Source organism: Podarcis raffonei, chromosome 1 (assembly GCF_027172205.1).
Source record: "Podarcis raffonei isolate rPodRaf1 chromosome 1, rPodRaf1.pri, whole genome shotgun sequence".
NCBI classification, from domain to species: Eukaryota; Metazoa; Chordata; class Lepidosauria; order Squamata; family Lacertidae; genus Podarcis; species Podarcis raffonei.
This window is the reverse complement of record NC_070602.1, coordinates 51,132,969-51,159,116: the sequence shown is the minus strand read 5'-3', so window position 1 is coordinate 51,159,116 and position 26,148 is coordinate 51,132,969. Positions and strand designations below refer to the sequence as shown.

Genomic DNA, 26,148 nt, shown 5'->3' with positions numbered 1-26,148 from the left:
ATAAGAATAGTCATTTCTCAGTTTTCTGTCTTTGCTTTGAACATCGATTTATATCTTCTTATCTGGAAAGTCCCAGCTCTCCTAATCTTCCTGCCCTGCTCTGTTTGTAACTCTGAGGAAGTTGTTCTATGCGTTCTTGCAGAAATTTTATTTTATTTTAACTCACTGCAGAGCCAGGCCCTAACTTTGAAAACAGGGTTTGAGCCATGCACACACTGACAAATCTGTCTTTCATCAGACCAGGGTTTGGTAGCGCAAGATTGCTCTGGTCAAGCTGTTAAACAGAAATGTAGGTATTAATTTTATCGCTTCTGTAGCCCTTTTCAGCATAATAAAGTGCTTTGGAATTCTTGTCCCCACAAAAATTCCGTGAATTGAGGTAGTTTGAGAGATAATGTTTTACGAGAGGCCACTCAGTGAGCTTCATGACTGAGCAAGGACATCTACCTTATCTCCAAACCAAACACTGTTTCCAATGACCTGTACTGGCTGCTGTTCATACTCTGGGCTGCAAGTTTCTCTTGGGAAGAAAGTACAGTGGTACCTCGGGTTAAGTACTTAATTCGTTGCGGAGGTCCGTTCTTAACCTGAAACTGTTCTTAACCTGAAGCACCACTTTAGCTAATGGGGCCTCCTGCTGCCGCCGCGCTGCTGGAGCATGATTTCTTAACCTGAAGCACCATTTCACGGTTAGCGGAGTGTGTAACCTGAAGCATATGTAACCCGAGGTACCACTGTATTAGTGAATTGCCTCTGCTGAACAAAGGAGTGCTGTGTTAAGTGGCAAGGGCTCATTTTCAGCAATATATGTTAAAACAAGAGACCTTCATGTTACCCTTTCCCGTGCGTTTCTAGAACTGGGTTCAGCTTGGATGACTCAGGTGCTGATTAGGGTGAAAGAAGCACACAGCTGAGAGTTCAAGGAGTTTTGTTTGGCAAGTTCCTACTGGGAAATTATCTACTGCTAAGCCAAGGGAGTTGAAAGAGTAGGATACTTTTTGCTTTTCCAAATCCTGGCTGGTGGGACTCAGAGAGGACTCCTTGGCTTCCTCAGATGCGATCGTCAGCTTGCTGTCAGTGCCCACGAATGCTATTAGACGTCCTGGTGACACCTTTTGCAGTTCCAGCATGTTTCAAGACACCCTTGGCCATTTTGGAGAATGAATGAGGCCCCCGCTACTGGGGAGGCTTCATGGGAGAGGAGGATGTGGCTGTTGACCTCAAATCAGGAGACTTTGCTGGTGCAAAATGCATAGGCTGTGGACTCACATAGGAATCCAAAGTTGGGGGCAAATGTTTCAGCTGCTTGCTGCTGCTGTTGCTGGTTCTGGAAAGCCAAGTCTAGCAAAGTCCTCCGTTTCCATTTTGAGGATCAATTCCGCCGGTTAACATTTTTGGTCCACTCTTTTGTTCTTCTCTTGCAGGGTGTAGGATGCTGGCCCCGGTGCGGCTAGGCCTGCCCACATGACCTTTGCCACCATCATGCTGTGCCCCTGGCGTGGGAAGCTGAAGCTGCTGCTTGCCACAGTGACCCTGGTCTTCCTGATCTCATGGCTCTACCTCTTTATGGGTAATCTGGAGTGTGAGTGAGGGCAAGGATGGCCCATGGACAACGGAAGGGTGGTGGTGTGATGAAAGCATGTGCCACAGATTTGCCCTGTGGCAGCTGTACACGTGGGTGGGAGCTGGGACTCCAGAGTGGAATTGCAACTATACTGCCAACTCACTTTGAGAGCTTTGGGCAGAGGGTGACCTCTGTTTCCTCCTGCGTAATAGGAATAGGAAAGCTTTCCTAGACTTGTAGAGTTGGAAGGAACCCCAAGGGTCATGTAGTCCAACTCCCTGCAATGCAGGAATCCCCGACAGATGGCCATCCAACCTCTGTTTAAAAGCCTTCCATGAAAGAGAGTCCACCACCGTCAGACATTACGGTGACAGAAGGATGGTTCCACTGCCTTGCTTGGATGTATGTGATTTTCTCATAGCCCAAACACATAGGAACTGATCCCTCTCATATATGATGAAGAACGGGCCAGATTTCCAATTTGGGAAATTTAAAAACAATCACCAAATAGCATATTTAGTTCCCAGCTTCTCAGCATTCAAGGCAGCTTGTAAACCTTTGGATCTTCTACACTAGAACTTACAAACAGACCCTTTTCCCTTGCACCTGGTGGCCTCTCTTCGCAGAGGGCCAGTATTCTGAGCAAGCCCTCCTTGGATCAATCCAGGCTTGGAGCTGGTAATAATGTTCACCTTGGGAGTGCTGGGGCTCCATCCGTTGTGTGGTTCTTCTCCCTGGCAGTTGCCTTTATGGCCGTTAGAGAGTCTTCGCTGGAGAGGGCTTGAGGGTGTTGCCTCCTTCCCCCTCCCTTGCTGATGTCAGTGGCAGATCTCTCCAGAAAATACATTACAGAGAGAATGAGCGCTGGGTTTTCAGAATATTGTTTTCTTAGGTTGCATTGATACAGTACTACTCTCTGGCCGCAAAGTTATGAATGGAGAAGCTAGAGGCAGAGCTATGCCCCTTCCTGTTACGCCACTCTCTTCTTTCTTGCCCATCTCATTCATGGTGTGGGGTGATACTGTACATTAACTCTTGAGTGTTCAGATTCACATTCACCCACTTGAGGAGCAGCATTCAGCTTCATATTGAATAGTCTTAAAGTAATATTAAGTCCATTTGACTGCAGAGAAAGATAGCCGGTGGAATTAATATAATTGAATCTAAAAAAGGAAATTGTAGGACTATGCAAAGAGATAGGGGGAATATTTTATAGTGCTGGAACTTTGCAACCTTGCTATATGAATTCAAGAAACCTGCATAAAATATTTGTTCCCGCTCTCATCCTTCTTCCCACTTGTCCTTCTAGTTTCACTGAAGTATGTGCAAAAGGCTCAGTGACTATGCATCCTCCTCCTTCTCTCACCACTCCCCTATTTATGTTTTCTTTTCCTGGGGGGCGGGGATCCCCTCTATAGATGGATGCTCCTTCCTGCTCCCGCCTTGCTTTGGGGAACAGTCAAGCCGATACCTTAACCACGAGGCCTTGGTGTCCCAAGTACAGAAAGTGGAAGAGGAAAACCAGCTGTTGAGGCTGCAACTCAGCCAGTCTCAGATGCAGGACGAGGCTGTGGATGGGACGGACAGCAGCCAGCAGGGAGCGCAGTTCATAGAGAACCAGGATGGAAGGGACAACAGCACCGGCTGCCTCAAGCAGAGAATGGTTCAGAAGTGCGAGGTAAAGGCGATGTCCTAACTGGCTGCCAAGGCACCTTGCAGGCAAATAGTTATGGCAAAACTGTAGAAGGGTCGCACAGCAAGAGGCGTGTTGTTGTTCAGGCTCCTGAACCTGTTACGTTCCCTAAGATGGGGGTAGCCAACATGGTGCCCTCCAGAGGTTTTGGACTACATATCCCATCATCCCCAGCCAGCTTAGAATGGTTGGGAGTGGTGGGAGGTGTAATTCCCAACCTCTGGAGGCTGTGACGTTGGCTGCCCTTGCCCTAAGATAATAGGTGTAGCCATATAATTCCCACTCTTGCCGCTTCCTGGTGTAGGTACCGTGATATTTATTTTGCAATGTAATGCTTTTCTGAACCCTAAGATATGTGTTGGTATGATAATCCCCTGAGGGCAAGGAGGCAGTCCTTGCTTGCGCCTGGTTTCTATGTCCATTTCTAACTCTGGTTGGTTTTGCATCAACATTTTGTATTATCCATTTTGCTCTGGGAAAAGTGAACTCTCTGCTCACCCTTTTTTACTGACTTGGGTGAAGAAGAAAGGGCCCAGGCAGGACAGGTGGATTCTGCATGTATTGTGGGGAGCGGCTTCTGAAAGCTCCACTTGGAGGGGAAGGGGGGAGAGGATCTCTTGCAGTGAATTGTGGATGGGGGGCCAGGCCTGATGGCATCTTTGTGTTTCTGGACAGCTTCTCCACGTTGCAATTGTCTGTGCTGGATACAATGCAAGTCGGGATGTCGTCACCCTGGTGAAATCCATCCTCTTCCACAGGTAACCTTGGAGGGGGTGGGGAAGGCTGCTCTTCTTTTGAGTGGAGGCTTCTGAGTTTCCCAGGACTTGATGACGGGGTTAAAATAGGATGCCTTTCTGCACTTTTGATTCCAAGCTGCGGTTCTGGGTGTGCTGGGAAAAGATAGAACAAGTGAAGACTAGTTAGGGTCCTCTGACCCCATCCTTTTTCACTTAAATGCAGCTGCCAGGGTTCTGTATGTGGCATAGTAAGGCATCAGCTGCTGCATGGGAGGGGGGGTGCAAAATGAGGGAATTGGATGTATTTCGCATCTTGCTTTCAACTATTGCAAGCATTAACTGTTTCCTTCCTTGGCAGGAAGAACCCTCTTCACTTCCATCTCATTACTGACTCTGTGGCCCAAAAGATCCTGCAGATGTTGTTCGAGTCCTGGATGGTGCCCTCTGTTCATGTTAGCTTCTACAATGCTGATGACCTGAAGGCAAGGGAGATCAAGCCAGGCTCGTTCTCTCTTTCTCCATTTGTTCCCTCTCCCTCTTTCCCCTTCCCTCTCCACACCCTCTTTCCATGAAGTGAGCAGCCCTGTAGGGAAGGCCCTTCCGTAGGAATGAGAGACGCAAACCCTTTCCATTGCTTTCTGCGCTCTCATCTGCTACTACTGTCATTTTGTTTGTAGAGTGGGAAGACCTGTTGACAGGATCTGAATGATTTCGAAATATATAAAGTTAACCTTCTCATTTCAGCAGGAATCTCTAAGTGGTTTACATATCTGGGGAGGTGGGAGAAGTGTGTTTGTGTGTGTGCATTTGTGTGTGTTCACGTAAACATAAAATACAAATTCCATATTAAAAACTAAACAATACTACTGCTACTAAAATAATAATACTATTTTAAATAACATAATTAAGAAACAATAAATACAATATACTTAAATAAACACCTTTTTCCTTGGAATTGAGCCCCCTGATGGATAGTGGCTGGATCCAAGCTTGTGAATGGATCCAAAAGGTCATGAATCATCCTTAAGGTCACCTAGAACTTTGCAGCAGAACAGCAGCCAAAATCTGCACTTGAAATGATTATATGATGCACTGTCATGATTCTGATGTCCAAGAATGCTAATATTTCAGCAAAGTGACAGAAGGGCAGAAAGATTAAGGCAGGGAGCCCTGAAGCAGCACCTGGAGTTTTCCAAGGCCACATAAGTGTCCCTAATGAACAGTGGGCACTGTGCCAGGCAGTCTCCTCTTGCTCTTGCCAAAACTTTATGTGCAAGTTGTTGTCCATAATAAAATAGGAAGGGACAGAAACATAATTCATTTGTTTTTGAAATTTGAAAGTAGCCAGATTCCAGGAGTATGCATCTGTACTCTTTGATTCAATTGTTTTGGGATTAAAGCTCTTAGATTTTAGACAATGGAGTTGCCTTATTTATTCTGCTGTGAATCAGAAAGTCACTCTCCATTGTTTCTGGCTGAATTGGATGAAGAAAGGTGAAATTAGATCTGGGGTAGGAGAACATGCATTTTCCTGCCATGCCTAAAATAATTGGCAGTGCCCAGGTATATGTTTGGCATCTAAAACTATCTAGACAGGTAAGGTTCACCCAACCAAGCTTAGTGCAATGATTCACACTCCATTCCCCCCCCCCCATATTTCTGACCCTTGAGAAAACAGGAAAGTGGATTGTGGTTGAACAGACCATGTACTTTCACTGAAGATGGGGTGGGAATTTTTAGTGGGCGGGGGGTGGGGGGAAAGGAAAATTGCAGGGGGCCATGAAATCTAGAGCAGAATTGGGAGTCCATAAATGCCTTTGAAGTCTTGCCACACTATATTATTATTTAAATTTCTATACCACCCTTCATCCAAAGATCCACAGGGCGGTTTACAATATAAAAACACAAAAATATCAGTAGAATAGCCCATTAGAAAATGTTAATAATGACCAGGTTGATGAAGTTTGCTAGTCCCCAAATGCCTTCTTACAGACTTGCAGGCCTGTTTCACAGGTATGGCAAGGGACATGGAGGCTGCTTGGAATTGCATTTCCATGGAGGTTTCCATTTGTGTGCAAGCTGCCCTCCAAAACAGGAGTGCCATGCGGAAGCACCATCTTTGCAGTTGAAAGCATTCCCACACCACTTTATTTGTGTGAAGCGCTTCTAAATCTTACCAAAGAGATACAGACTAGTTTAGAGTCATGGTCTCATTTTCAGTATTGGCTTGTTGCTCAAGCCATAGAAACAAGAGCAATTTTAGGCATCTTGGCTATAGACCAGACATGTGATGCTGATGCTGGCCTGCCTGTTCTCCTTTTCTGAAATGTTTCTCCCCCCCCCCTTTCTTTTTTTGCAGCCCGACATCTCTTGGATCCCCAACAAGCACTACTCTGGAATCTATGGGCTGATGAAACTGACGCTCACAAAGGCTCTCCCCTCTGATCTCTCCAAGGTCATTGTCCTGGACACGGACATCACCTTTGCCACTGACATTGCTGAACTATGGGCCATCTTTGGGAAGTTCTCGGGTAAGTGATGACTCCTGGGGGAATAGGGATCCTTTAGACTAGGGACACAGAATCTGTGACCCTCCAAGATGCTTTGAGGACTCCAGCTCTCTCATCATCAGCCCCAGCCAGCATGACTAGATGCTCAAGGCTAATGAGAGTTATAGTCCAGCAACATTTGGAGGGCCACAAGTTCCCTGCCCCAGCTGTTGACCTCTTTGAGCACCTCTCCAGAGGCAATGGCTCATGGTATAGGACAGCTCTGGTGGCCCTAGATACTGAAAGGGTTTCTTTTCTTACTCGGTGGTCTTTCCATTTACTCTGCTCCTTTCAAAATTATACAGCAGGGATGATCCTTAGTGAGTTCCAGGGTACTGATCTTGTTGACAAGCAAAGTCTGTTAGCTGCCTTTGGCCTCATTTTCTTATCTCTTAATCCAGACAAACAGGTGATTGGGCTGGTGGAAAACCAAAGTGACTGGTACCTAGGGAATCTCTGGAAGAACCATAAACCATGGCCAGCACTGGGACGCGGCTTCAACACAGGTGAGCTCCAGAGGGATGTGGGGACATGACAGCATGATGTCTGTGCAGTCCTCTGTTCCCGTGGCTTGAGTGCTGGGTTTGTATGTGACAATATCCAGGTTCAGATATCCTGGTTCAACTGTGAAGTTGACTAGGTGGTCTTGAGCAAATCCCAGCGAGCACAAGGAAAACTAGTCCTATGAGGAAAGAAGAGGTAGCTTCCTTTCCATACCCATGGCAGATTTGGATTTTTGAGCGAATGCTGTGGGTGCTACCCCCTCTGATCATTTCTAACTCTCCTCCCCAGATCAGCACCCCTACCTCCCGAGAGGCATAGTGCACACACACTCTGGCTTCCCATGGAATCTGGGTAAAAGCTGGATCCTATAAAGTTAATCCAACGCTTCAAAAGCAAAGAGAGCCGAAAGAGGAAGTGGGAAAGAGCAGTGCTTTCCTCACAATCCTCTCTTGGTTCTTCGTACCTTTCAACCCTCCCACTAGCTCATGACTGGGGGGCCAACGGAGGACTGCAAAAGTATCACAGTGCCCATGGATTAAAGGGACTGGTTTGCAGAGCCTGAAGAAAAGGCGGAGAGGAGCAGGGTAGTATGCTTCAAATGCCCCAAAGGCTGTCCCGTGGAAGACTGCATAGACTTGTTCCCTGCTGCCTCAAGGGGCAGAACTAGCTCCACTGGGATTGGATAACAGAAGCTGAACATTAGGAAAACCTAAGAATAAAAAGAGTTCAGTAATGAGACCAGTTAATGGGAGCAGGATAGATGGCTGTCTCTTAGGTGTTCTCTCTCTGAATTTTCTGCATTGAGCAGGTGCCTGGACCAGGTGGCCTCCAAGTCTACCGTTAACAGTTTTTGTAGGGCATGCGTATGTTGGTTTTATGCCAGTGTTGACTGTCATTGCCACACACACACCTTGGAGTTGTAGTTCAGTGAAGTTGTAAACTATTCTGCTGCTGGTATTTCAGAGTGTGAGTAACCAGCGATGGAGCTGGGTCGAATGGTGTGGCAATAGACACGCACACCTGACTCCAGAAACAAGCTTTCTATCATGGATAGCTGCTTGGCAGGTCTGTAGGATATCTTGGCACCACCTGATGGTTGTCCAGAGAACTGTTTCTCCATGCAAGGCAGGCACCCCTAGTGGGGAGGCAGGAAAGAGTTCATGGCTGCTGCTGCTGCTGCTGCTGCTACAATAATAGGAAAAGACTCGTTCTCCATGCTTGTCAGCTTGGTTGTCAACACTGAAGAGCAGCCACTCCTCCTGTTGCAAGGATTTTAAAATAGCATTTTTATTGATTAAGATGTTTGCAAACTCTCTTTCACCAAAGGGATCTTAACAACACAAGGAGGTTTCCTGGGGATCCAGGAAAACAGAGCCCTCTTCCACTTCTAAAAAGATGCACACTGTGGAAGTGCATTGTTAAGAGTTGAGCTGAGGGATGCCCTGGTTGCTTCTGTCCAATCGTGGTGGTGCTCATGGTTTCCTCTTCTCCTAGGAGTGATCCTCTTGCTGCTGGAGCGCCTACGCCGAATCGGCTGGGAGCAGATGTGGCGCCTGACAGCCGAGCGGGAGCTCATGAGCATGCTGTCCACCTCGCTGGCCGACCAGGCAAGTGCCCTGAGCTCTGCATGCCTCGCTGTCCTCCAGCCTGGGCCCCCGGACACACCTTTTGTCTCCTGCAGACATTGTGGGTTGTAGCGGGATAAAGACCTATTTATTTCTTCCTCGTTTGGCTTCACACTTGATTTTACTCTGGGCCTTTCTCCTCTTCCAGAGTGCCCAGTGTGCAAACTGCAATCTCTCTTTTAGGACATTTTTAATGCAGTGATCAAACAGAGCCCAACGCTGGTATACCAACTCCCTTGCTTCTGGAACGTGCAGCTCTCTGATCACACCCGCGCAGAGCAGTGCTACACAGAGGTGTCTGATCTTAAGGTGGGCATTTCCTCCCTGGCTGAGTCTTTCCTGAATTCCTTTTGCAACGGTGACCCTTGGCTGAGCCTTCCAGGCATCGCCAGTCTAGGACAATGTCAGTTCTGTAGGGGCTTGACTGAAGATGTGGAGTGGATTGGCATCTGTAACCAGCCTTATATTTTAGCTGTCTGTTCTCAGGTGATCCACTGGAACTCTCCCAAGAAGCTGCGGGTGAAGAATAAGCACGTGGAGTTCTTCCGGAACCTCTACTTGACCTTCCTTGAGTATGATGGCAACCTGCTGCGCAGGGAGCTTTTTGGCTGTGCCAGCCTCCCCAGCTTGCCCAATGGCCAGGTGGGAGCCTAATTTTCTGTCCTTCTCCCTTCTCCTCATGCCTGAAATGGAAAATCCCTCCAGACTTCCCATTTATTTAGCTGCTCTATTAAATGGAGGGGGTGTGTAGCTCAAAAAACAGGACTCCCTTCAGATGTCTTTTAAAAATAAGATAGCTGCTTGCACCCATTATATTTTGCTTCGATTTCATTGTTCTCTTCTAGTTTTTATTCCTAATAAAATGTAATGGCAAACCTAAAGAAATCTGGCATGTTTTCACCACATTCAGAACAATGCACTCGTATTATTTCAGTTAGGATTAGTGGACTGATGAGGTTATGTTCTGCTTGGTACAAAACTCTGGACCCTCCCCACTCTCCCAGCAGTATCTCAGGCTCTAGAAACCCTGTCTTTTAAAGCTGCTTTGTGGCTGTGCTTCACTCTAGGTCAATTTGCCAACTTAGCCTTATCTCTCTCCTTGTCTTCTCACCCCTGCGTAAAATTTAGCTCCAGCAGGCCCTAGAGGAGCTGGATGAAGACGATCCTTGCTATGATTTTCGGAGACAGAGCCTTATTCAGCACCGGGTGCATCTCTTCTTCCTGCAGTACGATTTCCCGATCTTGGCTGATGCAATTGATGTCACTCTTGTAGCTCAGCTCTCCATGGACAGGTACCAGATGGGAAAAGAAGAGGGGGAGATGTGGTGCCTTCCAGCATAAATTCTTCTGCTTGGGAGCTAAATGTCCAGCCAGCTTGTGTCTCTTTTATATGCATTTATTGGTCCAGCAGGCCTCTGTGCCCAAGCTGAGTTAATCAAACTGGAAATCTCTATGGCAATATTCTCACTGCCCAGCTGCGAGGGTGACAATCCTTTCCAGAGAATTCTGCTTTTGTTTATTTTTTAGAATGGGTTTCTATCACCCAGAGTTGCTGGGAAATATTTAACAAAAGATGACTAATATCCCTTGAATACTAGAATAGAAGAAATATGGCAGTTTTCTATGTGGTGGAAGGAAGAATCTTGAGGATTATGAAGAATGGATAGAAGATAAAACCTATGAAAGGAACAATAACTAGCTGCATGAGTCAGAAAATGGGTGCAGTGGTGCAAGCCAGCCATTAAAAGAATGGTTCTGATGGTAGCAGAAGGACTGGGCAATAGTTAGGAACAGGGGGAACACAAAACCAATACTGTCCAGATCAGTTGTGCCAAGGTTTGTAAGGTTATATTTTAAGAAGTCAAGGAATCGTGTGCAAATGGCAGCTTCCGGGACAAAGTGTAGACAGCCCCCTTTGATACAATTGTCAACAGAAGCTTGCACACACAAGAAACCAGGAAGGAAAAACTCACTGCAGGACTGGATGCAGATTCTAATGTTCCTTCAGGCCTGGGTGGCTCAGCCTTGTGGCTTTTTGTTGTTGCCAACTTGAGGGTGTCTTGCACTCTTGACTTGTCCCATTGATTTGCAGGTTACAGATGCTGGAGGCCATATGCAAACACTGGACAGGCCCCATTAGTCTGGCGCTGTATATGTCAGATGCAGAGGCCCAGCAATTCCTGCGGTATGCCCAGGCCTCGGAAGTGCTGAGCAACCGCAGGAACGTTGCCTATCACATTGTGTACAAGGAAGGGCAGTTTTACCCGGTCAACTTCTTGCGCAACGTAGCACTGAAGAATGCACAGACATCTTACGTTTTCCTGACGGACATTGACTTCCTGCCTATGTATGGCCTCTATGATTATCTCAGGTGGGTGCTGTGCCCTTTCCCAGTCTGTGTAAAGCGGTAGACACTTCCATACTGGGAGAGGATGGCTCCACCAGTATGTGTTGGTCCCATGCCAGCACTGAACATTTTTCATGGGGAAGGGATACAGGATGCTTGGACTCCTCCATTTAGCAACAGACCAATAGCATTTCCCCCTCTCCTTTGTGCCTCAGGACCTCCATTTTGCAGCTTGAGCTGCCCCAAAGGAAGGCAGCCCTCATTGTGCCTGCATTTGAGACTCTGCATTACCGCCTCACCTTCCCCAAATCCAAAGCGGAGCTGCTCTCCATGCTGGACATGGGCTCCCTCTATACCTTCAGGTAAGTGTTGGGACAAAAAAACCCCTCACTAGCAGCTGAAATGCTGGCTCAGCCAATTGCTGGACTGCCCTCTGAAACCAGATAACAGGCATGACCAGCCCCAGCACTTAACCCTTCTTAGTGGTGGCTTGCAGCCTAAGATTTGACTGGCCATTTGTAACTGGCATACATGCATTCATTCTTCTGTTAGGATGTAGGGGCACAATTTGCCCCCTCTTTAGTTTCATTCCATGTTGTCCCCTCTCCCTGCTTTGGAGCCCCGTGCTGAGCATGGTATAAATAATTTAAATAAATAGTCCCTTTCCTCATTTCCATCCCCCCCAACTTTTCATTGGATTCTATGATTCTTCTGCTGTTCCTCATGCCCTTTTTCTTAGTCCTGGGCTCATCCAGTTCCCAGCCACCTGTTAAGGCACAGCTGTGCACTCATAGGGGCATATTTGCATCATTCCCATTTTACAGGTGGGGAGTTGAGACCAAGGTGACTTTGCCTTGGCCATGATATGGGTCTGTGGCAGAGCTAAGACATGAAGCCCGATCTCCCTCATCCAAGCCCAACTCTGCCCTGCTGACTAAAGAGGTTCAGAATGGCTCTAAGAGGCTGGCTACCCCAGCCAGTGGTCGGAGTGTCATACTAGGCCTGAGGTGCAGATTTTTCTCAGCTCCCTTGTGTATCTGTGTGCAGGTACCATGTGTGGCCTCAGGGCCATGCCCCAACGGACTATGCCAAGTGGCGGACAGCCACGGTGCCCTATCGCGTGGAGTGGCAGCTGCACTTTGAGCCTTACGTTGTAGTGAGGCGCGACTGCCCCCTGTACGACCAGAGATTTGTCGGTTTCGGCTGGAACAAGGTGTCTCACATCATGGAGCTTGACGCCCAGGTGAGTGTGCTGCTTAATGTCTCCCGCAAGGTTGCCTCTTTGCGCATTCCCAGAAATCCTGGGCTGGGGGGAGTGGCTTCCAAGGGAGCCTGCCTTTCCAGCAACTTCATGCCTTTTTGTAGGAGAATGAGCTGCTGGTCTTGCCCAATGCCTTCATGATCCATATGCCTCACGCACCCAGTTTTGACATCTCCAAGTTCCGCCTGAGCTCCACTTACCGCGACTGCCTGGAGACCCTGCGGGAGGAGTTCCACCAGGACCTGTCGCGCAAGTACGGCGCCGCTGCACTCAAATACCTCACTGCCGAGAGAAGCCTGTGAATGGCAAGACGCACACCAAAGGACAGTCCGTGCAAGGCAACTCATGCCCTGCAGAGGAGGGGCAGCAGACCACGCTTGTGTCCTGGAGCAGTTCAGACCTGCGGCAGAGCCACCCTCCCAATGGTAGCCGGGTGCTACACACTTTGTCTAAGTTGTGGGTACAATTGCAGCCGGTTGGGGTGGGGCAGGTGGCATATCATTCATGGCTATGGAGCCAATCAAAACAATGCTCCCAATCTAAATCAGGCAAGTTACATACATTTGTGTACATCTGTTTCCAAACTGAGGGGGGAAGCATGGGAATGAAGAGAAGGGAAGGTGTGCTCTTGAGCTGACATCCTGGAGAGCCACTTCCTGTTGGTGTGGACAGACCAGTGGCCTGACTCTAAGGCAACTTCCTCTGTTGCTGTTTTGAGGGTGGGCCTTTCCCACCCCATGAGCCTGATGCCTTAATATAGCTACAGTCACCTGTTTCCTGTGGTAGAAAGGTAGACTGGACGTGGAAATTGAGACTTCTACTATGTGTTGTGTCCCTCTATCAGTGTAGTAGCCCCATCTTATTTCCAGCTCTTTCATTTGTCCCCTCTAAGCCAAAACCGAAATACGACAATTATGACTAAATCATATAAAGTGAGCATCTAGAAAATCTTATGTGAGCTATTCCTATACATGTGGCAAGAGGGACTGTATGCATATACAGGCAACCCAATTTGTGCATGGGTTGCATTTCAGGGTACTGTGCATGTCGGTGGAGCATGCATAAGCCCACCCCACCCTGTCACCCTGACGAAGAGTCAGACACGACTAAACGACTAAACAACAACAACACCCTGTCACACCATCTTGCAGGTCCAAAACCAGCATATGTGTGCACAGTTGCACGTTCTTTGAACCCATGCAAAACAGGAGTTGCCTGTAACCTGCCTTTTACAAATCTGCATAGCCTTCCTGTTGGTCATGGATCAGGGCTTTACTGATGGGAAAAGGACTGTGTGGGACCCATTCTGAAAGAGTTTAAAGTGGGGAACCTGAGGCCTAGGGGCTGCATGTGACCCTGCTTATCTCTATGGGTGCAGCCTTTCCTTTCCTTTTTATGATGTGTGTGTAGAGAAGCCCTGCACTGGAATAGGAAATATTTTAGCACAGAGTTTCCCTACACACAGACAAGGCAGAAGAGTCACAACTGTTGCTTCACCCACATTCTGCCTTTGGTGCTATTGACCACCATCAAGAAATGTGGCTGTCAGGGGTGTTGGTAAGGAACCTTCTCTCCAACCTGCCTTGTGCCTACTTCATGGATAACGTTACTATCTAGAAAAAAGCCTAGTGTAAGGAAAACCAGGTCCTTGTTACAGGGGCTATATAGCGCACATGCTTTGCTGTGAGTACATGGCTGAAACCAAGATCCCTTTAGTCCAAACAAACTTCTTTCCAACAGGGTTCAGGCGAGGATCCTTGAAAATGTGTAAGCAGGGCATTTTGGAAAAAGCCCAAACCCTGCTTGCCTATTTGCCCCCCACCCCCACATCTAAAATGCGGGTGTAGTTCATCTCACCAGAGCTAAATAGAACCTCTTATCATGGCTACTAATCAGTAAATCTTGTTTAGCTTGATGTTGCACATCATTGCCAAACATACTTTCCCCCTCCCATGGAGGAACGCAAGTCTTGCCCTTCCTATATCTGCTGGAATATAGCCTTGATCAGCTGCTTTCCTGAGTAATATCAGCTCAAACTGTGTGTATGATCAGGACCAAGGGCTGCACAATTGGGCCTTGTGCAGGAGTCCATAATGGAATCGGATTGTCTTCAGTCTAGATGCAGTTAAGTGTCACAGCTAATTACAGATTAAGTCTGTGCAACCATGGAAGTAGGCAAGTCAATGCATGCAGGCTGCCGTCCTGATAGCTGCTTGGTGAACCTGATGCTCGAAGGGACTAATTCCACTTCTTGAAGAAAGGAACACATGAGCATGTTGCTGTATCTGCAACTGACGTAGGGTCTGTTAATGAATGCTGTAGCTGAATGTCTGTGCTGGGAGCAGCTTCAGCCCAGCCATGGTCCACAATTATCAAACACTGGAGCACAAGGGTGGAGATGTAACGGGAAAACTCTTTCCTTGCTGTTTATATAATTTAAGGTGATTTCTCACAAGCTGTAAATGATTTGGGTGTCATAGATTTTCTGGTAGTTTCTCTCTTTGGTTCTGGAGTCTGTCTAGGGTCTTCTGCTGCTGGACTCTTTGATTTTTCCTTTGATTTCCTGGAATTCAAGAGCTTCCAAAGTGCTGGGATTAAAGTTTTCCATCCCGCTAGACAGGCTGATGTAAACACTGAAACTGTCCCACACTGAGCACTGTACAGCATGGGCACAAGTATTCCTTTTTAAAAAAACATTAAAGTTTTGAGGAAAATCCTTTTCAAGCTGCTGTGAGAGTTGTTTGGTTATTATGTCCACATAGTATTAATGCTTTCCTCATTTCTACTAGTCATGAAAATGAGGAACAGGGGAGAGAACAAACTAGAGAAACAATTCCTTCAGGGAACTCTTGGCTACAACCCACAAATCTGCCAAGGACAGAAAAGTATTCTGCATGGTATCCAACTTTCTTTTACTCGAAGTAGATCCACTGAAATTAATGGGCCTTAGTCAAGTTAATTAGTCATTATTTTCAACAGGTCTACTTTCCGAGTAAAACTTAGTTACCACCCACTTGGCACAATCCATACAGGAAGCTATTACCAGAAGTTGAAGCCCAGTTGACTTACTCTACAGCCCTTATAGGACCAAGCTGTCAGTGACTGCAGTACTTTGCCAAGTTCAGGTCATTGCCAACTCTCCTTGCAGGTCCAGGGAGCTTTAAATTCTGTAAAGAAGGGAAACTGAAGCCCAGACTCTTTACCATTATAAAACTTTATATTTTATTTTTCTACAGGCCAAGAAATAATAAGTATAGGAGAGGTTCAGCTTTGCAGGCGTGCTGTAAAGGTCCCCTACCTGCTTTTGTGGCTAATCAGCTGTGATATCATAGATACTGCAAACCTTTAACTGCTCAGAAGAACAGCCTCAAAGTGTAGAATGAGGCGGACTGGAGGGAAGCATAAGGTCAGTACAGCTGGGAAAAGACCACATTGCATTGGAGGATTTTGAAAATGGGAGAAAGGAGCTCAATATAGGATAGCAGAGCACTAAATGGACAAAAGACTCTTGCCTATACTATAAGCATGTGATGGTGAAGAAAACTGTTGCAATGGGGCCCCAGGGGAAAAGGCCAAGTGAGGAGAATTGAAAGGATGGGAGAGAGGAGCTGAAATGCAGCTCTGAGTGTTCTCTATTTATACGGGGCCTACACTAGAAATACAAGACAGAATTAGGCCTCGGGCTAGCCTTAGTTTCAATCAATTATGTATTCTTAGCTCCCTGGCAATACCCCTGCCATGATTGGCAAGCAGCCGCCTTTCCAAATCCTGGAAGTGCCAATATTGATCTGCCTGAAGGTCTGCACCTTTAGGGTGTGGCACAACATACCTGTTTGCAGTTAAACCTTCAGCTTTGATGGGAGAAGCTGCATTTCTCTTCGTTTGCAGCTTCAGTGTGGATAAAGCAAAGGGGGATCAGCACACATGAACACAGCTGCATGATAAATAACTAGAGACAATAGATTTCATAGTTTTATTTAGTAAAATGTTAAATAAATACAAATTGATCGTTTATTCTGGACCCCTTCTTTTTCTTCCCACCTTAATAGACTAAAATCTAGACACAATTGTACCAAACCCACAAGGGACTGGAAGGCTACAGAAAAGAAGGCAGCAAAGAGACTGCAAATCACTATGAGCACCAGGCTATTCAATTTCTTAAAAAAAGAAAAAGAAAAACTTAACAAAAAAGAAACCCACCTAACCAACAGAAGTCATGCATCCATATAACATTCACAGGGTGTTGATCTGTGAAAGCAATATTGTGCCCAGTTCACTTAAAGGTATGGGAACTCAGGATGGATGCAGAGGCAGCACGAGTGAGGCTGAGTTTATCTGGCACAAACATCAGGAGAAGAAGAGATGGGAGGATGCTGGCTATGTATGAATCAATACATCAGTGTACACGGGGGAGGAGGGTTTAGAAACCCACTGCCTTAAAAACAAAGGCTGTGAATCTCCTTTTAGGGTCATGGCCTCTTTCACAGACCACTTATTTCAAAGAGTCCTTATTCCAGTTACTAGAAATATTCTGGCTTCAACAATGGTCTTGAGACACAGATGGGATCATTGGCGCGTAAGCAGCCCACTGCCGTTTCCTCTACTACCAAAGAATGGAATGAAACTACAACATAAGCCACAGGTGAGTGTAACATCCAACAAACCACTTGGACTTGACAGAGTAGAAAAGCTAAGGACTATTCAGTATTTGCTAGTTCGGATATGACCAAACTGACATACAATTTCAAGATAAAACTTTATTGATAATGCCCATTCTTAGTCTTGGTTCACTTCTCACAGGCCTGTTGTTCATAATGTAAATTGGCACTAATAGGACTTTTCAGTTACTGTACTAGTGAAAGACTCCAATGCAACCAGCAAGGGTGTGTAGACCCCTGCTGTTCAATCCCATAGGAAGAGTAAAGGACCAGTTTAGCCCAATCCTTGCTAAAGCACATTCTCTCAACAAGGCTCCTTCCTTCACTGTGGGGATGTACAGGTGTGGCACTGTGGAGTGAGCAGAATCCCCAGCAGATTGGGATGCAGGTACAGCGCTTATTGCTGGGGGAGTGGATGGTGGACTCAACACTCACCCTCTAGGCTCACATAACTGAGCTGCAAAGGGAGTCCTGGCTAAACTTCAAGCGGAGCATGTGCTAGGGGAATAATAAATGCCAGGGTCAATAACTACTTATTCCAACCACAATAAAAATGGAGGTGCTGTGCAGAGCCATTTCTAAAAGCTGCCAACACTGATGCAGATAATGACAGCTTCACCTGGGGATGTTTGCTGTTGTCCATTCTTGGTCACGTAAAGAAACACTCAGCACCTGGGCAAAATTATAGACCCCATAACAAAGAGGCTTCTTATCATCCTCAGCTGATGGGAAGGAAATTAGATGCTGTAATTGTCACTGAGTTTAGGCCTTTCTCTTTTTGTGACCTGCAATGTCATTTGCAGAGGGTTAAACCAGGATTTAGCACATAATTGAGCATTGTTGTAACCTGCATACATATTAGAAAACAAGTAAAAAAAAGCCTCCTAAACTTTTTTGGGGGGAGGGGGGAGGCATTTCTGCTTACCCTGGACCCAGACACAACTATGGGACTTCCCCCTTATACTTAGCAGTGTGTGGGACACAGGAAATAGCTGCATTTGCAAACCTGTTTGACTGGGGACGCTGTTAGATGTACACTGCATTGCTGGATTGACCAAGGGCACCAAACTAAAAGAGCAATGTTACAGTGCTGGGGCTGGAGGGGTTGAAAGTACACAGAATTGTTGGGCCGAATGAGAGAAATGTTTTTGCACAAGTACTGCCTATCTTCTAATTTGTATTTTCCAATCACAAGTGCATGGGCTATGCTTGCTGCAATTTCCCAACAACTAGGAAGCTGTAGTTATTCTTGTGACAGTGTCTCTTCAGTAAAAAAAAAAGATGTAAATCTGGTACAAGACTTCTTTAGCATCAGAAAAGTCACAAGTTCAAATAGGTTCCACCTTACAACAACTAATGGAGTCTGACCACACAATCCATTATTTCCATTTCCAATTGCAAATAAAAACTCCCAGCTGCATCCTCAAATATGGATGGGTACTCTCTGGACTTTTCTGCACCAGCACATGAGTGTACACCCTGACATTCACAGTGTACCACAAATGAGCCAAGGGCAGCAGCAGGCAACTCCTGCAGAATGTTTAAGAGTAGGATGTAAATAGGCAATGTCATCTGCATGCAAGCAACTAGCCAGGATCCAGCCTTCAGGTGCAGAACACTGTCCTCTCATAGTACTACCGGTAATTATGTTTCTGAATTCTAAGAAAATCAGGGTGACAAACTTGTTACCCTGATGAACAAAGATACTGTGGTTCCCCTACGTTTTCTCAAGGAAATCTGACACATCTGCTACCCAAGCAAGGATCTTTCTGCACAGCCAGACAAAACATGCCCAAACTTTATTTTTTCCTTTTGCTATATTTCCAGAAGCCAAATCCCTCTTAAACTTAGCTGGTGGCATTTCCAGGACAGGAGACACCAGCGAGGCGGGGGAGAAGGGGCAAGGAGAGAAGTACACACAAAATCAGAAGAATGACAAAATTAAAGATTCACAAGTGTACCTTGCTGCTCTTCACTTTAAACTAGCTGATCACTCCAGCGCTGCAGGCTAAGCAAAGTTATACTACAGATGTCACTAGTCAAGAGAGGCCAAATGTAAAGTAACCCCCCCCCCCAAAAAAAACCCCATGGCTAAATCCAAAGCAAGGTTTCAACACATGGGAGACTTTAGTATAATAAATTGTTTTCCCTTCAGAAAGTACCAGGGGTTAACTGTGAGTCCCATTGTGGGGGCATAAAGATAGCATGTTATTAATACTACTTTGCTGAGGCAGTGTTTTTAAATTGCTTAAAAGTGGAAGGTAGCAGACAAATGCCCCTTCCTCAGGGCAGATCAACACATGACTCTCTTCCCCTTACAACAGCCTTGCACTGAGCTCTGGTCTTCCCTCTCTGCACTGTGTGGTACAACTTTCATGGCCTGATGATACTGCAGGGTTTGCAGAACACAAAGGAGGCAGAGAATTCAACACAAGATCACTATTTTTGGCACCTGTTCCATGTTTAAGATAAAGTGAATAGTTCTGCACTCCCTGCACCTTACATCATAGGCTAAGAGGGCATGATGGCCATTGCCCAAATTCATGCATGTGTGGCCATTCTGAACAAACCTATGGCTTTAAGGGAAAAGAATACGAGGATGGCAAGTGTGTTTGGTGAGGGGAAGGAAGGGCCACATGCACATGGGAACAGCTGAAATCAGAAATCCCATTTGCCTGCCTCTGTCAACAGCCAACATCAATTTATCAACCAGAAGAGGATAATTGGCTTCCTCCTGTTCCTTGCTGCTGGAAATCCAGCTTCTGGCCTGAAATATGAGGACTTGTCTATTTTTCACCCGTTACACTCAGAATATCTAAATGTAGGTTTGCAAATTGCGTGACCCATCAAGCCAAATGCAAACCACCCAACACACACGGTTGCTTGTTTGCTGCACTCAAAGGCAGGCAAAACCAGGAGGATTATCAGGGATCTGGTGGGCTACATTTGTATTGGTAGGTCACAAGATGAAAAGGCCTCTCAAACATGCCCCCAATGATATTTTGCTCGGTGTATTGCTATAAAAAGTGTTATTTCCTCTGAGCAATTTTCCTGATTGGCTGCCTTCTGGCTTTACTTGCTAATAACATCAGGTACTTAGAAAGCTGCCAACTTCACTACGGAGTATCAAAAGTCAAATGGTAAGGCCTGATCTTTTTCAAACGTAAAGCTAAGGCTATTTGACACGAATTGTCCTTACTCTTCACTGATATGTATAGTGATAAAAGATCAGCTGCTGGACCGTGAGCATAACTGAGTGTCACTGAGGAGTCCTTGAGGGACAAGATTGGAGGCTAGAAGTAAAGAAACTGCCACAAACAATGAGTGGCAGGAACAAAATTCAGATGATTATGTAAATAAAGTGCATTAGGATGCATAGTTCTTCAACACAGAATAGTGAAAGCACGGCAGCACCATCGCCGGCTGTCTGACAGAGGAGAGACTTTCTAACATGGACCTGGGCTGACTGCCATGACTTACGCCAACATGAGTGCTGCCATGGAAGTGAAAGGGTATGAAATATTGGCCGTTTGCACTTGTCTATGCAAAGGTGGCTATTTCAGACTCGTTCATCTCATGTCCAGCACCAGCATTTTAATAGCATGAAATTACTGCGACAATTTGCTTCAGAAGACAGACAAGCTGTGCTAAGCAAAGCCAGATCTCAAAGCTAAAATCCTTTGTCTCCATGTTCTCCCTATAATCTAGGTGCTAAAACGACAAAGATTTTTAAATGCTGCCAATGCTCTCTTGTGCTTTTAAGCACAAGAGTTAATTAGGAGAGCTTAATAGAGGAGAGATTCCACCAGTTGGAGGAAGGTTTGCAGATTGGATGCAGTTCAACCCCACAGGCTATTTGAATGGCATGACAATCTCTCGACACTCACCCCCAAGGCATTTTTCAAACAGAAACACAGCAGAATGGCAACATCATAAGCAAAACCTGTGTTAAAAAATTCTAAGTACACAGCATTTTCTCCAGTTCTGACACCTTTTTAATAGAAATCACTTGTTTAGGAAACAAATAGCACTTTTGTAATTTTTACAATGTTTCTTACCTTGATCTTATTTTTAAGTAACACTAGGAAGACCTCAATATCTTTTTTCTTTTTTAATTTAAAAAAGTTGTTTTTCCCCCAGATACAAAGATTTTGCCCTTGCATAAAAAACAGTGCCCAAAACGATGACACACGGACTCACAAAGACTCACTGTATCTCACTGACACTATTACTTCTAATCTATACCATGCAAGGTCCCATCTACCTCTTTAATCGGACTGTCAGCCTGAAAAAAACAGCTTTTCTATTCCTTACATTTGTAACCAAAAGAGAAAGGAAACAAAGGAAACAGGCATTTTAATAATTTTTTTGTTTTTTTTTACTATTTGGGCCATATGTTTGGGACATGTGCTGTACTGTTTGGAATATCACTTTTGCTTGACAAGTGTACAAAAAAAAAGTTGGAATTTTCATTTCAGTGGTGACCCGCTTTTCTGAAACCCCAGGCTGATTATATTAGTCCCCCTCCCTTCTCCTCTTCCTCAGCAAAAGCTTCCTGGGCCAATGTGATGCCCTAACCAGCAATTTATTTCACTTGTCTATTTGGAAAAAAAAAGTGGATAAACCCGAAGCTGCCAATCTAGTAATCCCCAGCCCGAGTGTGCACTAGATACTTAGTGAAAAACCCTTCCCCATTCCTTTTTGTCTCTCCTGTCAAAACAATAGTGAATACTGCTTATTGGATAGGCTTGGTCCCCACTCCCACCACCCCACCCCCTCTGGACCCTAGGACTTGTTAATTCATATTTCTGGATTTTTGGTTTAGTAGTACGGAGAATTCAGAAACAGGAAAAGCCCACAGGCTCTTTGGACTTGAAGTTTCCTTAGCTAAACAAACTGGTCTGCAGATAAGATTTGAAACCTGCTCCTCCTCCCTGCTCCCCACCCCCAAATAAAAACAAAAACAAAACAAACCTAGAGTGGCTGTGGAGGCTGCTGCAGGCACACACTGGTGTAAAAGAGAGAAAGAGAGAGAGAGAGAGAGTAAATATATTATTTAACTTGGCATGGTGCTGGCAAAGAACCTCCAGCTGGCACTATTCATGTAACATGGTCCAAACTTTGCACGTACACACAGAATAAGGAGGATCGATTGGCAACTCTGGTGCTGCCTGGCACAAGCCTCTTCGCGCTCTTTCTGGAACCAAAGAGTTCTGCGCTTTCCAGAAGAAATCCAGCTTTTCTTTTCTAGAGTTTTATTGTTCTGCTCTTCTGCCTCGCCGCCATCTCCCCCGGCTCCTTCTTCCTGTGCTATGTTATTTAGTCTCGTCGCCCTTGGTACAGTTCACCATGCAGCTCTGGGAGGGGGACAAGGCTGGGGTGGAGGCGGCGGCAGCCTTTGCGTTATTGGTGGAGTCCATGCCATTGGAGATGGCGACGGAACTGCCCTCAGAGTTTATGGGTTTTGAAAGGTTGATGCCCTGGATGAGGCGAATTAACTGTTTTACCTTCTCCAATGAACTGTGCATTTCCTTCTGTTTTGCCAGGATGGTGTTCTTCATTTCCATACATTTCTGAAGCAGATTGGAACAACATTGCATTAATGAGTGCGCTCATAAAAAAAAAAGCCCAAACGAGAATGAAAGTTAAAGCAAAGAGATCCCAAGATCCACAAGAGACTGCAAAAACAGATTCTTTGTCAAAGCACCTGGTGGATACAACATGGCTCCCATACCAAATACAGCCCACATAGCAAACCAAAGAGTTCAAAGAAAGCAAATGCTATTTCACAGCCACGACTACAGCATATAGATTACAACTATGACTTAGCAGAGAAAAAGAAGCTCTAACAAAAATAAGAAGCCGCTGAGACTTTTAAAAAACACCACCACGACAAAGCTGTGGTGAAGCACGGCTCAGAACTGATACTGTGATTGGTCACAGTAAACAGTCATTTTCTAAGATTCACGGCTGTAGCTTCTAGCGGAACACAGAGGATAAACAAACCATCATTTAGCACAGCAATACTTACTGTTATAGAATTGCTGAGCTGTTTGACTTTCTGTTCTAGCTGCTCCCTTTCCTGTTTTAAATCTGAACTCCATTTCAGTAATTTCTGTTTTTCCTCTTCTTTTGCTGTGGAAGAGAGTACATCAATTGTATCAATTATGCCCTGCAGATGGGATCTCTCAGCTGCTTTTGCACAATGGAGAGCCAGTATTGGACCATACCTGAAGCTGCAGGTGCAGACATAAAGAGAGTCAGATGAAGCTGTCATATCCATTTCATTACTGGGGTTATCATGCAGTCAGCTCTTAATTTCCTTCTGAAAACAAACATCCTACTCCCTTCCTCAAAGTAACATTTTCCAAAGAAAAGAAAACCAAGCCAAGCTCTGCACCGTTTTCTTACCTGCTTTGTATGCAATATATGAATGAACAATTGCTAAAGTTCCTGGCCACGGGATTGCTTCTTCTTTCTTTAGCATCTGAAAGAAAGGAGAAGGAACACTTGGCTGACATGTTCTACTTCTAGGAAAGATGACACACGCTAAAGGGTTTCTTTCACAACAACTATTAAAATCAATGCCATTCTCTTCTGAGGCCCTCCCCAGGCAATAAAACAACTTAAAATCCCCCCTTGTTCTACTCTTGGGTTGCTGCTAAGTTCTGGTCCAGGACAAGAAGCCTGATGCTTTGTTGACATGTGATGGATGTGGGAGGCCAATGGGACAGAGAAATGAACCAGACTATATCCACATATCAAAAGGAGGGAGAGGAAGACTGTGCTGCAGTGCTATCAAGTACATGGGGATAACACGTAACCTTTCAAGAACTAAATAAAAAACATAAATTTCATAAAATGGTAAGGAAGGGTAGCCTTGTTGCTTTAAAGTCTACATTAAAAAACAAGATGAAGGCAATTACATGATCATTTCTATGCTTGGTTGTTTCAGCAGGCAAGCATTCAGCCCCTAAAGAATTAATTTTTAAAAATAAAAATCCCTAAATGGATAACAAAATAGTGAGGCACTGGTAGGAAGAATGGGAATTGTGTTACTAATCACTAAAACATATGTGCCTGTGATATTTACAACCAGCTTATACACAGCACTCACAATAGTATGTCGAAATGGGGAGTGGGGAAGGAAATTCCAAGCAAACGAATACTGAGGTTTGAGTACTGGGGGTATTCTATAACAGAAGCATTATCCAGAAAAGATGCCTGATCCACAACTCAACACGCACCTCAAGCAAGTAAACTTTGCATTTACTGCACACACAAAAACCTCCACAATAGTTTGGGAAGACCCTCAAGATTTAATAGCATGAAATACTCACACATCTGTGCTAAACCTCCCACAAGGGAAGCCTGTTTAATCACCATGTCAGCAATTTTGTACATTCCCTTGCATCTACAAACATTTTCTGCTGATGAAATTTTAACAAGCTGAACAGGAATGAAGAGACAACATATCTGATCTTAAAACTTGCCAGTAGAGAGGATTGTGACTTCATGATTCACAAACTGCTGATCTAATTAGCTAAAGGAAAAACACTCTGATAGCAAAGAGCAGTCTCCGTGGAGAAAACTACATGTTACTTTGGCAAACATGCATTTCCCACAAATGTGTTTGTTGGTTAACAGCAATGCAGGAGTAGCGGGGCATTTCCAGAAGAGAATTGGTGGGTGGGAGACGGGTGTTTAATCATGTGGTTATTCATCACAAAACGTTCCTCCCCAGCTGGGCTTATTTTTGCTCTCAAAGCCAGCTATGGGGAAAGATTTAGCATCTATCTCATGCCTGCTAACTCTCACCTGTAAAATGCCCTGTGTCCCTGCATTATCATGCAAACATTGCTTTTCCAGCATGTAGCTTTGTCCTAGACCTTAAAATACTGGACTTTCCAACACATGTATTGTAGAATGAAGCTAACATTATATACCATATTTTTCGCTCTATAAGATGCACCAGACCACAAGACGCACCTAGTTTTTGGAGGAGGAAAACAAGAAAAAAAATATTCTGAATCTCAGAAGCCAGAACAGCAAGATGGATCGCTGTGCAGTGAAAGCAGCAATCCCTCTTGCTGTTCTGGCTTCTGGGATAGCTGCGCAGCCTGCATTCGCTCCATAAGATGCACACACATTTCCCCTTACTTTTTAGGAGGGGAAAAGTGAGTCTTATAGAGCAAAAAATACGGTATCTTTTGTGGAAGCAGAAATATCGATAAAGATGCAAGTGGATCAAAGGGAATCTTCCCCGTAAGTCTTCGAGCTTTGCCATGGCAAATAAATGGCTGTTTAGTACCCTGAGATGTGGAACAGAAAAGCAAACGTTTGATGGCTTTGAATTTGTGAGGCCATTTCAGTTCAGGTCAGATATTGTCACCCTCTCAAAGTCTAAGCCATGTGCCCCACCCATTTTGTCCAAAGTAGAGAACCATTGCAAGAGGCTTCCCCTTTTGTGTCAAACAATACCTGGTCTTGACATTTGGGACAGATCCACATGCCCTTGGGAATAGTTTTCAGAGGTGGGTCCAGACAGTCCAAGTGATACACACGTGAGCACGTGTCACACATCAGCAACTGCCCACTTTTCCTGCAAACACTGCAAAAATCTTCATGGATATCACCCTATAAAATTAGAGGGGGGAAAGGGAACTTACAAACTTTGAAAACTAAATTCCAGTTCAAAGTAAAGTCCTAAGTGAATGAAATCCCCAAAATAATATCCTTTTCATGAAACACAGAAAGAAAGCTACCAAAGGGTGCCTGACGATTAGATCCACTTTCTTCAGACAGAGAAGAACCACAAGGAACGTCAGGGGCCATGGCTTCTTCAAATGCCACCATGTCTACCCTAGTACAATTTCAAACTATAAAGCACAGATCACTTATTTATATAGTTAAGGATCACACCCATCTTATTTCCAAGTAAGTGAAATTAAATGTGGGGTGAAAGTCCCAGTGATCCACTGTATGGAAAACATTTTTAAAGTGCCGCAATAGGTTCGGTTCTCCAGGAGGTGCAGAACTTGTCACCCACGTTTCACTTAATGTCTGCATGAAACTGCTGGGTGGGATTAGACAGCGTCTGAGAGTGTGCTGTCATCACCATTCTGATGACACACAGCTCTTATGTCATCTTCTGCAGGTAGGCAGTGGATGTGCTCATTGGTGCCTGGTCATGATAATGGACTGGATGAG

The 26,148-nt window shown here is 45.2% G+C and overlaps 2 protein-coding genes across 8 annotated transcripts in view; one reads left to right on the top strand and one right to left on the bottom strand.

The window, feature by feature from the left end:
* LARGE2 (LARGE xylosyl- and glucuronyltransferase 2) overlaps window positions 1-13,228 on the top strand; it is a 52,111-nt gene extending 38,883 nt beyond the window's left edge. The window contains exons 3-16 of the mRNA XM_053387314.1: window positions 1,425-1,582; window positions 2,983-3,242; window positions 3,933-4,015; window positions 4,353-4,476; window positions 6,354-6,525; window positions 6,945-7,049; window positions 8,542-8,654; window positions 8,856-8,981; window positions 9,159-9,314; window positions 9,801-9,964; window positions 10,765-11,043; window positions 11,235-11,381; window positions 12,067-12,262; window positions 12,385-13,228. Coding sequence (XP_053243289.1) covers window positions 1,465-1,582; window positions 2,983-3,242; window positions 3,933-4,015; window positions 4,353-4,476; window positions 6,354-6,525; window positions 6,945-7,049; window positions 8,542-8,654; window positions 8,856-8,981; window positions 9,159-9,314; window positions 9,801-9,964; window positions 10,765-11,043; window positions 11,235-11,381; window positions 12,067-12,262; window positions 12,385-12,582 — 2,241 coding nt within the window. The 5' untranslated portion in view covers window positions 1,425-1,464 and the 3' untranslated portion in view covers window positions 12,583-13,228. The remainder of the gene's footprint in view (window positions 1-1,424; window positions 1,583-2,982; window positions 3,243-3,932; window positions 4,016-4,352; window positions 4,477-6,353; window positions 6,526-6,944; window positions 7,050-8,541; window positions 8,655-8,855; window positions 8,982-9,158; window positions 9,315-9,800; window positions 9,965-10,764; window positions 11,044-11,234; window positions 11,382-12,066; window positions 12,263-12,384) is intronic.
* Window positions 13,229-16,239: 3,011 nt separating this feature from the next.
* Window positions 16,240-26,148, bottom strand: part of PHF21A (PHD finger protein 21A) — a 135,220-nt gene continuing 125,311 nt past the window's right edge. For 5 of the 7 annotated variants that reach the window (XM_053387300.1, XM_053387291.1, XM_053387282.1 and 2 more), the window contains exons 15-18: window positions 25,420-25,575; window positions 23,350-23,425; window positions 22,970-23,073; window positions 16,240-22,511 (exon numbers count right to left, since the gene is read on the bottom strand). In XM_053387300.1, coding sequence (XP_053243275.1) covers window positions 22,254-22,511; window positions 22,970-23,073; window positions 23,350-23,425; window positions 25,420-25,575 — 594 coding nt within the window. In that variant the 3' untranslated portion in view covers window positions 16,240-22,253. The remainder of the gene's footprint in view (window positions 22,512-22,969; window positions 23,074-23,349; window positions 23,426-25,419; window positions 25,576-26,148) is intronic. The other 2 variants (XM_053387312.1, XM_053387309.1) reach the window with 1 other exon arrangement.